Source organism: Corvus cornix, chromosome 6 (genome assembly GCF_000738735.6).
Source record: "Corvus cornix cornix isolate S_Up_H32 chromosome 6, ASM73873v5, whole genome shotgun sequence".
Taxonomy (NCBI): Eukaryota; Metazoa; Chordata; class Aves; order Passeriformes; family Corvidae; genus Corvus; species Corvus cornix.
Window position 1 is genome coordinate 7,817,709 of NC_046336.1, and position 16,954 is coordinate 7,834,662.

At 40.0% G+C, this 16,954-nt stretch overlaps 1 protein-coding gene across 2 annotated transcripts in view; it reads left to right on the top strand.

The window, feature by feature from the left end:
• ABLIM1 (actin binding LIM protein 1) overlaps window positions 1–16,954 on the top strand; it is a 193,540-nt gene that overhangs the window by 45,364 nt on the left and 131,222 nt on the right. Inside the window, exon 1 of one of the 2 annotated variants that reach the window (XM_019292463.3) lies at window positions 3,738–3,898. The exons of the other annotated variant lie outside the window; for it this stretch is intronic. Coding sequence (XP_019148008.1) covers window positions 3,859–3,898 — 40 coding nt within the window. The 5' untranslated portion in view covers window positions 3,738–3,858. Of the gene's footprint in view, window positions 1–3,737; window positions 3,899–16,954 lie in introns of those variants that run through there. 2 annotated transcript variants of the gene reach the window in all.

Consider the following 16,954-nt stretch of genomic DNA (forward strand, 5'->3'; position numbering starts at 1 on the left):
TGGGTTAATATAGGCCTCCTTTTAAAACCGTGTGACAGCTTACAAAATGCTCTGGGATACCCTAGGATGAAAGGTACATAAATGCATGTAAAATGCTATAATTAGGATGAAATTAGAAATGCACAAGAAAGGAGTGTTTGCTTGGCTACACTTTATATGTCTGTAAAGTTTCATTTTTCTGGAGCACAGGAGACATGGCATAATAGTTGTTCTAAGCAGTTACACTTGAAAATAATTGCTGTGTGCAAACACAGAGGAAGTTATTGTATATTTGTTTCTGCTGCAAGGCAGAGACAATGACGTTGATGTAATAATTTCAAAGAATGGAGCAAAAAATCTGGAGGAATCACTCCTGGAAACTGTAAATGAGAAGAATTACCAGCAATCAGGAGTGTCAGCCTATATTGGGAGGTGAGGGAAATTGTTTGCTGAAATAGTGAGGAAGAGTCTGCATGTGATTTTGCTCCAGTGATGTGTTGATTGTGGCGCTGCCACTTATGAACCAGCTCTGGTGAAAAGGCCGTGGCACCCACAGGGACTGTGTAAGGGCATTTTCCATTACATGGGGCTTGAAGTGAGAACATGTAAGGAGATAAGCTATGAGGGAACAGGGTAAGTTCATTTCCTTTGGTAAGAGCTTACTGGTACCCTTTAAAGTCCCTGGTTGTTTTGTGTTTTTTTCCCCTTCTGTGGTTTGTTTTTTTTAATAAATAATTTTCTTTAAACAGGAGGTGTGATGGCTGGACCTTTGGGTTGGGATTCACGAGACCTCGATTCAGTCTCTAAGCTGGGCACAGAGATTTGTTGTCCTGGAAAGATCACTCAGTTTGCCCAGTGTTTCCTTCATCTGTAGCATGGAAAGAATATGTCAACAGGGATAAAATCTTCCAGGGAGCAGGCTGAGCTAACATGGTCCAATGTCATCTAGGAAGAACTCCTTTTGAATCTTGAAGGAAAAATTATGATGCCTTCCCTGTCTCCCACTAGATGCCATGGGAATGTGCCCATTCATGGATCTGTGGTTTTCTGAAGAGGCTGATAACATCCTTGATTAATAGTTTTTTCTGATAGTAGGTAGTTTATGAATGCAGGAGCTTCTGTTTGGATTACATGAAGTCTGGAGGGGAAAAAAAGGCAAGTAAAAAAATGGATACTGTACAAACAAACTTTTAAATTCAAGGAATGTCAGATTGATGGTTTGTGTGATGGAGTCATGGAGAACACTGTTGTCTTTTTTGTTTTTCTGGCACCAGTGTAGTTCTGTGTATCCCTTGCAGCACAGGGATTGATTATTCTCAATCACTTTGTAGGAATTACAATAAGCCTGAGAACTGTGTAGGATGGAATAAACTAAATCCGATGAAATTGATGGAGAACTAACAGCCAGAAAGTCTCAGCTGAGCTTTAATAGCCAACAAAAACATCTCTCTGCTGAGCATAATAGACTGCAGTATTTCCAAGTCTTGTCACTTGGCAAGATTTACATGTTCTTTTTTTCATGAGAACAACATACAGTGTTTATGGCAGCACACTGGCAGATTTCAAACAGTCTGAATTGCCTGGAGACTGGACCTTCAGCTTTAGGAAGCAGAAGGTCCTGAGATGGAACTCAGAGCTTGTACAATGAGAAGCAATCATGGTGTACAAAGCTACAAGGTATGGTCAGTTAACTGACATAAGTGAAAGTGAATATGTAATCATATGTATTAGAGAGGTGATGTTTATGTACGTAAATGGCCATATAGATGACTTATATTTGTACCTGTCTTGAATATGGTGTCTAATGTTGTAGGTACTAATAATACTGAGCTACTGAGAACGTGATGACTTGTACAAAGTAGAGATGTATATTGAATCCTTTCATCTTCCTTCTTCACCTCTTCACCTAAGCAAAAAAATACATAAATGTGGTCAACTGAAGAAACCACGCTGGTGAACTTGAGGAACTTGTCTTTTAAGGAGGACAGAAGGACTTATTTCTGGACCCATGGAGCTCCTTTGCACCATTTTATCTGGGACAGAAACACAATACTCAGTTGTATCTAGGATCAGAGTAAATAAAATAAATAAGTTTTAGTGGTCAACACTTCCTGGGAATATAGTAGTTTAAGTTTTTTGTCTGTAGAACAGGAATAATTGTATCTGCTTACCACGTCAGAGGATTAGTAATGTTAATTAAAGTGTGGAGTGCTTTGATTATTAAAAAGAAGAATGGGGATGGAAAGAAAAGAGTGTTTCTGATGAGCTATTCATTTTCAGTCAGGCATATTAAAGTCTAAATGGAGTAAACACCCTGTCCTGCACTCCACTTAATTTGGCAGCAAATAAAATTTATAAAACCACAGGAGAACAATGTCAGGCTGAGAATAAAGGTAGAGAGACCAGGTTCTGTGCCTGTGTTTACATTTGTCTGTGCATCTGAATGACTGTGTATTTTTAACAAGCTGGCTGAGAAGATGACAATTCATTGTGGGGAAAATGAAGTCAGGAGTCCAGGAAATGCAGGATTTAGTGTTTGAAGGAGGGAATAAAAGTACTTGGCCAAAATTTGGTCATACTTAGCAGTTCCCAACCAAGAACCCAAAAGTTTTTATATGTTTCTGGCATCTTTTCATTCATGTTTAGAGAAGTGATATTTTTTGGTCATGTAAAGTGAAGTCTCAATGATAAAATGGGATTTTGTTTCAGCAGCATCTCTCAGTCCCTAATAATATACAGAGGAGAGTAAGTGTGTTCTAGAGAGGCCTTCAGGTTGCAAGTTGTCCGTTTCTGCACCTTGTGTTTGGCTGCTTTTCACTCAAATTTCCTAGGATGAGGATTAGACAATTTCTCTTTCAGTCTTCTCTCTCTCTTCCTTCCAGGGGAACAGAACTTTAAGGTACTAACCATTAGTATGGGTACAGGGGAAGAAGAGTCAAAGAAGAGAATGTGCGGCTCAGGAGGTGTAAGCAGAAATTAAAGAATCTGAAGCAGTTAAAGACGACAGCTTAAGGGTTCTATGGATGATTTAATGGACATGGAAAGAACTGGGAAAGCAGACAAGTGGAAAGGAACTGGAAGTAATTCTGGGAATGGTATTGCCAAGAAGATGTTACAAGGAGGTACGGCAAACCCGGTGGGTGTTGAGGATGTTGGACGCAAATCAATCAGAGCAAAAAGATTCATTAATTCAGCTGCTCAAGGAACAGTTTGTCTCTGGGTATGTGCAACTGCGCAGAAGGAAATGCCTGGAAGTCTGCACTTACCAGTCAGCCTAATTGCCTCTGTCCGGGGGGGGTGTTGTGGGAACAGCGGGAAGATGCCTGGGACTTCAGCTTTCCCTGCTCCAAGTGTGTGTGAAAATGGATAACAGTGCTTCTTTCACAGGCTCTTCCTCCTTTGTTTAGGTGCAATATAGCCATGAAACAGCAGCAGTGCAGTGGAGATGAGATGCAGAGTAAAACAGACAGAAAAACAGTCTCAGGACAAAATCAACTCCATTTGCAGTCAACCTTTAAGGCTTCTGGTTAGGATCCTTTTGTGTGAAAAAGAAAGTTATCAATAATATCACCTGCTTTGAGATGGTCAATACATTAAGACGTCACTGTTTGAAAGACAGCATACCAAGGTCTCAGTTAGTAATGGAATAATATCTAGAGGAAAATACTTACTCTTCCTTTAAACTTTTGGGAACACAGACACACCTATTCTGCTTGGGCCACTCCCTTTCATACTGTTCAACCCAGGAAATAGTAGGAGTGGAGCCATAGAGTGAGCCACCCACCTCTGAAGGCTCTCACTTGTTCCTCCAGCTTGCCATCCGTTCTCTGCAAGGCTGTAGCTTTTGAGGTGCAGGAGCAATACTGCCTGCGAGCCCAAATGGAACTAGAAATACATCAGAGCTCTGCAAACGGCAAAGGTTTGTCCTGGGCTAATGCTCTGCTATGTAAATCTCTAATGATAAATGACAGGTTAAGCCATCTACAGGACAGTGGTTCTTGGATTTACAGAGGGAAATCAGGCTGAGGAACTTCTGTTGGACTGAAATTGGGATCTTTCTGATAAGAAAAGCAGTTTCTTTATTTCAGTTTCTTTTTCTTTACTGATTTAAGAGTTAAACTCCTCCCTCCAGCCTGGTGTGTTTTATGAACAGTGGACTTTGTTACTTGGCTGAACAGTGTGTGCATGTACCCATGTGCTGCTTCTCTGGAATGGATATCTGAATGTAGGGAGCAGAGCACAGCTCAGTGGAATTAAACAGGCATTTTATCCAGCTCTGGCTCCCTGTGTATTTTTGTAAGAGATAATTCACTGCTGTCTTTTGAAGTTTCCCATCTAGGTAAAGATGATGACAACATGCTGTTGCTGTGGGGTGAGTTCTGCAAAAAGAGGTTTTAGAGTTCTGTAGTGGCAGGTGGCAGAAGAGTTCAGAGTATTGCTAATTGATGCTTTGAATGAAAAGCTGATAACCTGTCAGTGCTAGGGTGCTTTTGAGGGGAGGTTTCTTTGGTGTTTAACCTGACGAAGCCTTTTGCAATCTGTGTGTTACTGACTGAGCACACCTACAAATTCTTGTCTGTCCTGCAGCCACCTGTCACTTCTGCTGTCCCTACAGCAGACAGGTGGGGTGGGTGTTCAGTTCCTGTTGCTGGTGTGTGGTGCCTTTCCCTGGTGCAGAGGTGCTGCAGGTATGACTGTGCAGCACGGGGTGCCAACGTGTAGCAACCTGCAATGAGGTGAGACTCAAGGCACTTAGCTTCTACACACCGAAAGCACATTCAGCACAGTTTTGCTGGTGAGTGATACAAAGTGAATGCTCTTTGCATCCAAGAGGCATGCAACTCTTAGTTTGCTTAGTGAACATTCCTCTTTTTTTATACCACAGTCTTAAATAAAGGTGGGGGAGGGTGGCATAAATATAAAAAATATATTTAGCTTTCCTGGTAACTCAAGTGTGGGTAGTTGCTTTCTCTGTTATGCTTGGACAGATAAATAAACCCTTGGGGTGCCCATTTGATTTCAGGGGTTAGAAGTGGAAGAACTAAAGTCCTGTTTTCTTCTTTGTATTGTTTAATCCAATACTTGTCTCTTAAAAACAGATATCATCTACCTTTATGGGTCTGGAGATGAAAAAATGTACAGATAGACATATTGAAGAATTGTGTACACCTATCTATGAAAAGCATCACTTTACCTTAAATAAAACCCAACAAAACAACAGAAAAATACAACCCAAGTTTTCTACCAACTTTTTATAACAACAAAAAATTATGTTTTTTTCCCATTACTAGTTAGTCTTCATAGGCCAAACACTTAACCTAATGTTGATTTAGATATAGCAGTTTTATTTCTGTTCTTTCTCTCAATGGGTGCTGAATCAAGTGTGCAAAATTCTTTTTTCCTGCCTTATTTCTTTCTTACTTTGTTTTTAAAATCTAAAAAATATTTTTAAAATATTTTTTCTTTATTATATTCATATAAATTAATCCCAGCAGAGTATGCATTTGGTTAGCATTGAGCATTTGGTTAAAATCTGTTGTTTCTATATATTCATATAGGCGGCACTTGGGGACATGGTTAGTGCTGAGTTAACAGTTGGACTCCATGATCCTGGAGGTCCTTTCCAACCTAAATGATTCTGTGTTTCTCTGATTCTATGATACTGCTGTGGTGTGGGAAACCACCACATCATTATGTGAATGTAATCAAATGAATATTTGATCCCCTCGTCCTGTGGGGATTAATTAGAGTGAGGTTACACTGAATCTCTCGTTCTCCATTCCTGACCAGATACACTGAGAACTGGGGAAGCCTTGCTTGTACCTCTGCCTGCTTTGGTTGGTGCTGGTGATCTCCTGGATGGGGATGGAAATCTCTTCTCCCTGCTGGCTCCTAGTAGATCAACTCTGATTGCCACACTGAGAAAGCACAGGGGAGACAATTGATTCTTCTCCCTGCTGCTCTGTAGGTGTTTGCACTTTCCCTTCCCTAGCGTTAGTAGGGGAGTCAAGCTGTCTTGAAATCTAATATACAGAGAGATAATTGTTTGTCATTTTATTAAAGTGGGTAATGAAAACAGGTTGTTTAGTTTGACTTCCATTTTTAATCAGTTTCACATGCTGGCTTTTCTCATTCTAGAAAAATGATCCCCTCATTCTCTTTGTCAGCTGTCTATTTTGAGGTGGAAGGCTTGACCTCATTCTGATGATAACCCAGTAAGCAGCAGGAGAACTGAAATTTTTTCCTTATTCAGAATCAATTAATTGACTCCAGGAACAGGACTGTGAGGATCTGGATTTCACAGAAAGCATAAATGTTGGGGGGAAAACTCAATCAGAAAACCACTACAAAATGATGCATTATCTTCTAATTCATTCATAGTTAAAATGGAAATAACTGGGAGCTGCCAGCTAGTTTCAGTCTAAAAATATGCACAACATATGTTTATAACATAAGGTTTTCCACTGATAAACGCTGTTGTGATCAGCACCTGTTTTAACTGATTCATCTGAAAATTTTGCTTAGTGCTGCTTGAAGAAGTTCATCAATCAGTTTTTATTCACACAGCCTGACGCGTTGGCTGGCTTGCCTAGTTTCTTTTAATTATTTTTATTGTTGCTTAGCTATTCTTAATTGCAGAACTATTTCTCAATCAAATCAAGGCAAAACTCTGACCAAAAAAATTGAAGATGCCTAGAGAGTGTTAATACCAGAAGGGATTTTGAAGCTGAGCTGCATGGAAAAGGGATTTTTTTTTTTGGTCATTGATTTGTGTCAGTGGTAAATCTGTGTATTAAACAAATACCACAGTGGTAACGTCAACACAAATAAAAGGAAACTTAAGTTTTGCTCTAGGCTGAGGGAGTGTTTACACTTAAAAAACCCAAACCAACCATCCTCCTAGTATGTACTATTAATAGTTGTTTACATTCTACAGAAACTGAAGAATCAGGGATCTCATGAAGTAACTGTCTAGATGCAGTATTTAATGTATTTTTAATACCAGGAATTACAGAGTCTCCGTGTTGATGGCTAAAAATGCAGCAGAAGATCCTCAGAGATGGCCAGGGCCATCTTGACTTTACATTATGCTCTAGTTAATTTAAAATTAATTTAAATCCCACACTTGTGTTTAAAGTTCAGCTGCTGGAAAAATGACTTTTCTTAGTAGCCCATGACACGTAAGACCTTAAAAAAACCCCACCTTAATTTATGGCATTTGGTCATGAAATAGAAGGATAAGATCAAGAAATTAGTGCTGAAGAAATACTGCTGTAGATCATTGCTGCAAATACAATATGGTAAATATCAGTCAAGCAGTCAAAATAGTGGTCTTAAATTCTTTGTAGGTGCTTCTTTTGACTCATTCACCATTCCAGTAGTTTATGATACCACTGGAATGATTTTTCCCGCTATTGTAAGACCTTATTTCCTACTTCCTCTTTCAAAATTGTAGCTTGCTAGACTGTGAGTGGCCTCCACTTCCACTGCAAGATCAAGACTCTTGATTTAATGCTATCTTTGAATAACTCTCAAAGGATTTGATAGGCACAGCTTCACAACGTGGTACATCAGGGAAGTATCCTAAACAGCTTGTCCTGAGTGGAGGGGCACCGGTAAAGAACAAACCCAGCTGTACCTGTTGTCAAATCAAGGGCGTGTTTCACCTTTTCAGTGTACTGTCAGCTCTGGAAGTTTGCCGTGTTTCTCTGACTGATGCTTTTCCTGATGGTGCCGGATTACAGCTCTTGTTTGAGGAGATTCCACTAAACTGGCAGTAAAATACAAGCAAACTGTTTGTGCAGCTATGAAATACCCAAGGGGATTAAAACTTCTCTATCAAATACTAGTTGGCATATGCTATATGTAATATCCTGCCATTAATAAATGGAAACAAATTCCAAGTGTTTTGTCTGCACCATCAATGCATTTTCAGATGTGTCCTTGCCTCAGTTTTGCCTGTACAGAATGTGATCCCTGTGTGAGAAGTGAGCTGCTCACAGAGTGATAATTTTGCTTAACTGACAGTTTCTTGGTTTTTAACAGGGCTCTTGATCACTTGTGTGTGTGTGCAGCTGATTTAACCAGAAGATAGTGCTGACCACAAGAGGAAGGGTTCAACAGTGCAGTAGGATTTATTTAATTAGAAAACAAAGGTTAGCCAACACAGCATATTTGAAGCTGCTTTTATGAGGAATGTTGGCAGTGGATTAACTGATCTGATGTCATTTCTGGCATCCTGTAGCAGTGCCATACTTTCCACTATATAGAAAGGTAACCTCCTATTCTTAGTTGTGATGGACATTGACAAACAGTTTCTACTGGCGTCTGATAGGGGCTTAAATTAGTCTTTATAGTACAAAGAAGGAACCTCTTTTAGAGCTTCACTGATGCTAGAACAGGGCAGTGTGACTGCAGGAGTTATCCTTTTGCAGTTATGCCATGCTCTGAGAATGGCTATGATGTTGGGGAATTTGGGAGTTGGATGCAGCAAGAGAAATACTCAATTCTTACGATCACATGTGCTGATGCTACATCTACAGCAGAAGATGCAGTGTTAGGAGACAAGGGGTAATGTTAAACTAAGATGTTCAGGGAGCCCTGCAGTGATCTAGAGAAGACTTTCTTCTGGTGTAATTCTTTGTTCAGCATTTGAGTAAAGTTACAATGTATGTTTCTGTAATTATGTGACATTTCAGAAGAGAGTATAATGATATCCAGTTTATTTCAATACATAACAAGAGGAGTGGTGCTTTCTTTGATGTCATGCTTGTAACACGTCACTCTTTACAAAGGTACAGGAAATAAACTGAGGACTGAAAGAACACCGAGGTTTCAACTTTGATCTCTTTGCTTCCCAACATATTTCTCTCTCACTTACTGTGAAGTCTACATTGTAAAGAGGATGTTACAAGGGATTTCTTCACTCAGCTGGAAGAAAAATGTCAAAGTTCAAGAAAGGAAAAGTAAAGAAAAGAGTATGATTAAAGGAACTGCATTTATCTTGAAAATCTTTGCTCTTTTTAAATAAAAGACACCTAAACATTGCTGAGGAGTAGGAAAAAAGCTTCCTACTGAAGATCTGAAGGACTGCCAGCTTCTGCCAGGATCCTTTTGGCTAATTGTTCCCTAGAGTGGCTGAGGCACCTCTTTGACTTCAAGCATAGAGGTCAGCCCCACAGAAGTCATGGGATTATTTGTAAACTTTAGGATAGGCAAGCACTTGGATTGTGTTGTTGAGTCAGTTGTTCAATCATACAGAGTCTTGGGGGTGCAGCAGTTTTGGATTTATATTTCATATAGCTTTCACTATATCTTGCTTATGAAATTGCATCAGTTGTCAGAAATTGCTCTTGTTTTTTTTCTACGTGTAAGTTAAAAGGATTGGGTTTGCTGTAAGAATCCATAGTGCAGTGTTCTTGACATTGTAGATCAATAGATTAGCCTTGTACTGCCAGGAAATAAAATGCTGAGCCACCTCATCTTCTAATAATGCAATAGACAGATCCATTAATGCATACACTGTTATTTTATGTCTGAAAATAGATGTGAACAGAGATATTTTTTTCCATGACTATTCTGAAATAAACACTGGAATGGATAAAGTAAGGTAAATATCCTTTGGTTGAATCAGGCCGTTTGTCATAACCTGATAACTCTTCTATTCACAGCAACCACAGTAACAGTGATTTTGCTTATTTGGGGGAGAATAACTAAAAGTGGAATTTTCAGATCGGAGAAGATGTACAGAATTAACTCTTTGCCTTTTTTAGTAACGTGATTTTCCATGAAAAATAAGCACTTTTAGTGTTAAATAAGGGATGCTATCTATTGAAAAAGCATTGAAAAATATGGTAATGAAGTTGGAAGGTAATGAAGATCAAGGAGAAGCACTCAGCTATGCTTTACATGACCTCTTTTTTTAATGCTGACCAGTTAGTCCCTAGTGTTATTCTCTGTGGTACTTCTATAGTTTCCATTATCACAGAATCTGAAAACTTCAGTCTTTAATGTACCTATTGTTACAAATCCCTTGTGAGGGGGAAAGTGATAGGGGGAAATACAATGGAAGAGATTAAGGGAATGGCTCAGGGATGAACAGCAAGTCTGTGGGAGTGCAGAGACAGCATATTTCCCAAATCCCACGTTAAGGCTTCCAGAGGTAGTAGACAGTACTTCACTAGCTGACATTATTAGGGCTTTTTTTCCCTAACGTCATTCAAATATTTCATTTGGTGATTGATTTTTCTATGTACTCTTTTTCTTTGTACTTTTTCAGCCCAGCTAATAATTCCACGTGGAGGTAGATGGCTGGTTTTGCTCTCCTTTGTCCAAGAAAATGATCATTAGATGTAATCTCAAGCATATTGTTTAGATTTTTTTGTTTGTTTAATCTTTCTGCTCACTGCTTCACTGAAGGATAAACTTGGTGGTTGTTGGGGATTGGGGAAGTGAGTCAGATTCAGTTTCTGAGCATACAGCAAAGGGAAAAGCATTCCCAAGAGTTTGTTATGCTGCCTGTCCAGCGTTACAATGCACCGCAAAGCTGAGCTTTTGTTACCAAAAGCTCATGTGCCATGGAAGTTATCATACATAGTTGATAACAGGAAGCTGAGCACAATGCTTTAATTCAGCTGAAAGATTTTGCAAATGTCATCAGTTGGGAAAGGAAATTGTCACAGTGTGGTCTTAGTTAAGTCTGAGATAGAAATGCAGTTGTGTTTTCTCTTGCGTTTTTTCTCGGTTACAAATGGTAACAGGAGAATAAAGGGCAAAGTGATGTTTCATGTATGTTTTGGAATGAATACCAAGAAAGCAATACATAAAATAACATTTGCTTTCTTATTTCCAAGTTAGTTTAACAGAATGGCTTGTGCATGCAGATCTTGCTGTTGATGTATAAAACAGGTCTGATTTTCAGTGTGCCACCTCCAGAGATCCCCAGGTGGTTTTTCAAAGAAGTTTGACTCTGTATGAGGATACAAACGTAGCTACACCCTATTCAGACTTGAACTTGATACTGTCCTTTTACACAGATATTCACAGACTTCATGGACTGGACAGACTTTGTAGCAGTGCTTCAATTTGCATGTGTGTGCTGCAGAAAGAGGCGTTTGATGGAGTTTGGCTAATGATTACTTAAAGGTCAGTTATAATAGCAGAGGAAAAAAAAATGTCACATGGCATGAGATAAGAGGCCTGTATGGGACACTCATGCTTAATTGTGTTGCTCAGCTGAGTTATAACACAAATCCTTTTACCTCTGATACCACTTTAACCTAAGTTAGCTCTTTTCAGTTAGTCACTCTTTTTGGTTTTTGCCAGCACAGAGAAGCCTTGTGGCTTTGTGGTCTTTCTGTTCCTCCTGCCATAGGCAGTAGTACAGCTTGCCTTAGAGAACCTTGTGTGGCTTTAAACCAGTAAACTAACTTGGTAGAGACCTAATTCCTATCTCTGCGAGTTCTTCATAGCCTTTATCTCAATAAAAGATACCAAAGTCCCATAGCTGTTTTTTAACTGTATCTTATGCTTTTCTAGACAGTAAAATGTTGAAGTAATATTAAATATTAGTATCTAGTAATATGAAATATGAATATCTAGGAAGTAATAATAAATATTAGTAACTAGGTTCTTCAATCTGTTGTGAATAAAATTTGCATCTAGATGTACTAACACAGGTCTCTTTGAAGTGCAGCAGTACCACTGCTGTACCAGTGCTTTAGATGGCCATCAGCAGTACCTATATGAGCTCTACTAAATGTTTTTTCATGAGTGGGTATGGTCTCAGTGAGGAAGCAGCAACTATTAAGTGAATGGACAGAAAACAACGAAGCATATTTGCTTGTGAGGAACCCCTATTCTTCACTGGTCCTCACCACCTGAGGCAAGAGACTACAGCCAAAGCCACTCTGCAATATTTAGCTAAGTAGATGTCATTGACATCGGTGTGATTTGTAGTGGATTTTCTTAGATGAACAGAACAGAGACAGGTATGTGTGGCCACTGCAGCTGTGTGCCAGCAGGACTGCTGAGTCAGCTCTTGTGTGTTTTCTTCTCAGCCAGGGTAACGACGAGATTAGATGGGCCTCATGCTCCAGTGAGAGTGCTGAGAAAATACCTTCTTCCTGTTGCTCCTGGCTGTGGTGCCTTAGTTCTTCTGAAATGTTCCGTGCTGGAAGTTACCAGAAAACACCGTGGTGTTTGTAGCTGGGCTCTTTTGGGGTTTTCAGTCCCCAGAAAATGTATAGCATTGAGAAGTGGGGCATGGTAGTATGTGATGAACTAGTGGTGTTCTCATAGCAGTGGACGTGTCCACTTGCAGGAGTATCATGGAATCATAGCGTGGTTTGGGTTGGAAGGAACCTTTAAAGGCCCTCTAGTCAAACCCTTCTGCAATGAACAGGGACATCTTCCACAAGATCAGGTTGCTCAGAGCCCCGTCCGACCTGGCCTTGAGTGTTTCCAGGGATGGGGCATCCACCACCTCTCTGGACAACCTGTGTTTCACCACCTTCACTGGGTGCACTTGATCCCACTGTCCATGTCATTGGTGAAAACCCTGAACATTACATAATAACACATTTTAGTAGTAGTGGTAATTCTCTTTCTGGCTTTGAGCTAGGGGAGTATTTAAATGTCTCACTGACCTGAGCATAATCCCCACAAAATTTCCTCTTGTGCAGCAAGGGAATGGATTTTGTTTCAATTTGAAAATACTTTCTGTAAACTATTGGAATATAATAGCTGAGAGACTTTTTAAGGACTAAAACATGATTACTTCAAAAGCCACAAAATAGCTTTGCACTACCGGTTTTTAAAGCTCAGCAAATTTTATGTAGTACCTGAATTATTAATGGAGATAAATTGGAAGAGGAAGATCTGTCGTCTTATCAGTCTTAAACAAGCAGTAGTTGGTTGACTTTGCAGAGAAAGGCAGCTCCTGCTGAAGCCATGAGTGAGCAGGTCCTGAGTGAGGAGCCCTATGGGGTGAAGGCCTTGTGTCAGTATGCCCAGAAGATGACTGCCTGTTTTGGACATTTAGGTAAGGAAATTAAGATGTACATGTGGATTTTTTTGGACTTCATTATAGGGATGAAGTGTTTCCTCAAGTTTACAGTAAATAACTGAGTGTTTGTACATCAGCCTGCAGTTTTGAGTAAGTAAGTAGTGGGTGTCAAAAGTGAAAAAGCTGCATGTGTGGAGTAATTTTACCACAAGTAAAGTTTTGCTTCTTTTTTTGTGTGTGTGAACTTGAATGTTGGATTTTTTTTTTCTTCTATCATTTGCTGGTTTAGTTGTTTTATTGCTTAGATAACTATGTTTCATGGTAAAAGAAGATAGAGTGCTTGCTCCTTTTTCATTTAGATTAAGGCCCTTTTTCTTCTCTCCTTACTCTCAATATCTTTGAGAATTCTTACATGGAGAAGGTAATCCTGATAATCCTGTTGCCTTGGACAGATGTGTGAAACATTATTTGGGGCTGTCTACCTGTGCAATAGATGTATTATCTTCTGAAGTGGTATGGTGAGGGAAAAGAAAAATTTCATTTTGTTTTACCTTGTTTCCTGTATTTTTGTTTTGATTATTTTTTTGCAGCTAGGTTTTGCTGAACTAGTGTGACTGACTTCAGTTTCTTGGGTTTCTGATTGGGCTTTTTGTTGCTTTCCATGTAAGACTAAAGTCACACTGAAATGCATTTGCAAGAAGTTTAACTCTGATGGCAGAAACAATTAAGACAGCATTAGTGCACTACACATTTCTGCTGAAGGGCAAGTCTAATCCTCAGTGTTTCTCTGAAACACAGAGGGATATTTCCTCTTCTATGTATTTAGCCCTTGGTGTCTGGTTTTTACTATTATTCACTGCTTGCTATTCTGTTTTGTAATTTATTTGTGGATTGCAGTCCAATTTTTTTGTTACTTGTGTTCTCGGAGCATTAGTAGAGAAGCTTCTATTCCTGGTTGCATATGAAACATGCATGTATTTTTATCATCCAGGCAGCCAGTTGGTGTGGTGAATTCAGAGGGGATTGAATAGGAAATGGTCTTGAGATGGCTGGAAATACTTATAAATAAAATATTTATAAAGTTGGGAATGAGATAAAATATTTAAAGTAGTTATTCTGCGTAATTCCTGTCTCCTATCCAGCCAGCCCCCTGTGAAAACTGTCAGCCTGGAAGGTGCCCATACCTCACACTGTGCTCTGTGAAGGCTCGAGATCCCAGCACTGACTACTTGGATTAGACACGGCTTTGAATTGGCAGTGATTTAAACAGGTTTTGCTACTTGGCAGATCCTGAGAATGTTTCCTCAACGCTGGTTCTGAGCTAAGCGCCCTGGATTCCTGAGACTTTCTTTCATGAAACATAAGGACAGAGTTGTGCCCCTGTGATTCGTGCCTTTTTCTTTTCTCTTCAGCAAGAACATCAGAAATCAATCTTTTCCACTTAATTGAGAGCTTGACTTAAGTGGTAGGAGATTGCCATTGTCTTTTTGATTCAGACTGAGGCTAAATCCCGGTGTTTAGTAACAATGTGTTGTTCAAGGCTGTCTCAGGCCTTGTCCTTCGCCTTGGACACAAGGATGTGCTCCAAACAGTCCTTTATCTGAGTCGGGAAGCCACTGTGATGCTTCCTGGACTTGTTTTGCTTGTTTCTACTGCTCGTCCCCTTATCTTATATATTGACAGGATTGAGGCTTTTGAAGACAAACAGTGTACTTAAAAAAAAAAAAAACTATCCAAAAATCATATTGGTTTGTGTTATTAAGCAGCAGCTGGCATGTGGTCTTTGAAGGTGCAGTTCTCAGACAGTGACAGCAATAGCCAGGGCTGGAAAGGGGCAGCATTAAAAAAGTCTGTCTCAGGGGAAGGAGGATCTTATTTTTAATTAAGCAGGATGCTTCTGCTGTGACATGGTAGGGTCATTAAATCCTGGTTCATCGTCCCCCACCGGTCCCATGTGTTTTGGTGCTGGAAGGACACTGGATTGTACTGTACTGTTTGATGTAACATCAGACTCTTCTACAGAGGGCACAGGCTGAGTGCTTCTGTAGTAGATATACAGGTCATACTGGTTTCGTTCTTACTTCAAGTGCTGGTGTAATGATTGTCTTGGTGAACAGAGCTGGAGGTTGGAATCAGCACGGACACAGCAGAAAATGGGGAGTCAGCCTTAAACCAGTGTTCAAACTCCAGTGAAGGACAGACTTTTCTTCTGGGTGTTAGGCAGCCAAGCTTTACCAAATGTTGCCACAGTTGGAACAGTTTCTGCAGGGCTCATTTTCTGCTCTCTGAGGATTAACTTCTGCAGCAGAGTTAATGCCTGGGCAATGTGTGCATTTGCCTCGCCTTCCTCAAAGGGCGAAGTCCACCTTGACTGTGCCCCTGGGGCTGGATGGTTGGCACTGCTGTTGTCAGATGTCAACATCCTTCACCAATTATCCAGTAACAAGTGCCATTCTTAGCCTGAGAGATACTTGTGTTGACTCATCCAGTGTCTCCTGTGAGTCATCCCTCTGCTTCAAGCACTGAATGGGGATCCACCCTCAGTGGTAGAAGCTTTTGAAATTTCAGAGCTGTCTCTTCCACTGAGGGGCTGTGCTGTGCAGGTCAGTAGGTTGAGAAATCTGGGAGAGATTGAAAAATTGCTGCAAAGCTTCAAATCCTAGGAGGAATGCTTAAAACATGGCATTTGCTGAGATCCCTGATCTGATACAAGATACTCTAAGGCAGAACTGGAGTTGCTATATTTATTGAGCCAGCTCTTCTCAAATATACATTAGCATCACCCCATTAAAATTAGTACAGATTTATTCTAGCTTGTCCTACTGTGTCCTCTATTGATTAGAAAATCCAGGAATGTGGCTGTTTAAGGGGAACTTTGACTGCACACTTGTTTTCAAGATGATACAAAAGTCATACTACTTGAAAAATATGAAGTAATTGACCTCATAGAAGATGTGTAAAAATAGATGATCAAAGTCTGGATTTATGCAATGGTATTTTCTCTTTGAAACAGTAAATAAAGCAGTCTTCTCTTCAAAGCCTATCCCCATCTGGAGTTAGTACTTGAGCTCTGAGTTTTGAGGGAAGCATTAAGCGACAGTTTCTCACTGTGCTCAGTAAACCTATAGAGTTTTTTTCACCTTTTTCACCTTCTAATTTAGAAAAAAGCCTTCCTGGAAGCAGTGCAATGATTACACCAGGTCATTTTGCAGCTGTAGCTAACTTCTGTTACGGGGAGTTGAAAGCCTGGGCCAGACACTGGTTGCACAGTTGTCTCTGTGAGTTTCACTGAGTGGAGAGTCTGAAGTTGCCTCTGAGCATGTCCAGGTCTGGGGTCTACCTGTAACTTGCTCTTACAGATGATGAATCTTGTTAGTTTGGGGTTTTTTTATATCTTTCACTTTGGAATTTCCTGTGACTTTCCAGTGCCCTGTTGATGATTAACTCTGCCTTTACCCAGGGAGAAATATTCATTAGATGATTAGATTAGCAAGTCACTGGAATTGGATTAATGTAAATACTTCTTGTAAGTGAAGCAGGAGGGGTTGGCACAGTATCTGCAAAGCCTCTGCTGTCAGCTACACAGGAAGGTGGAGAGGAAGAGCAGAAGTGAACCAATCTTTAATGGTTAGGGGAAAGCTTAAGTGCTTTTGTTTGCAATAGGCAGTGAAAACTGCAGAAAGGATTTTTCCAAAGAAATCTGCTTATGAAGTAGTGCTGGCCAGTGCTTGTACATTCCTGAAAAAGGAGGACCAATGTGCTCTACCTTTGCTACAGCCTTTTCACCGTAGCACGTGGACAGACCTGGCATGGAAGAGGGCCATGCTAGATTAAATGCACAGATGTGCCTTTGTAGCTTATGATGATGATGATGACTTTTCTATAATATTTTTGACACAGCACTGTTTTTTGATGTTAAACTAATCGTCTTATGTAATTCAGTTACATTCTTTCTCTTGTCCTGAATAT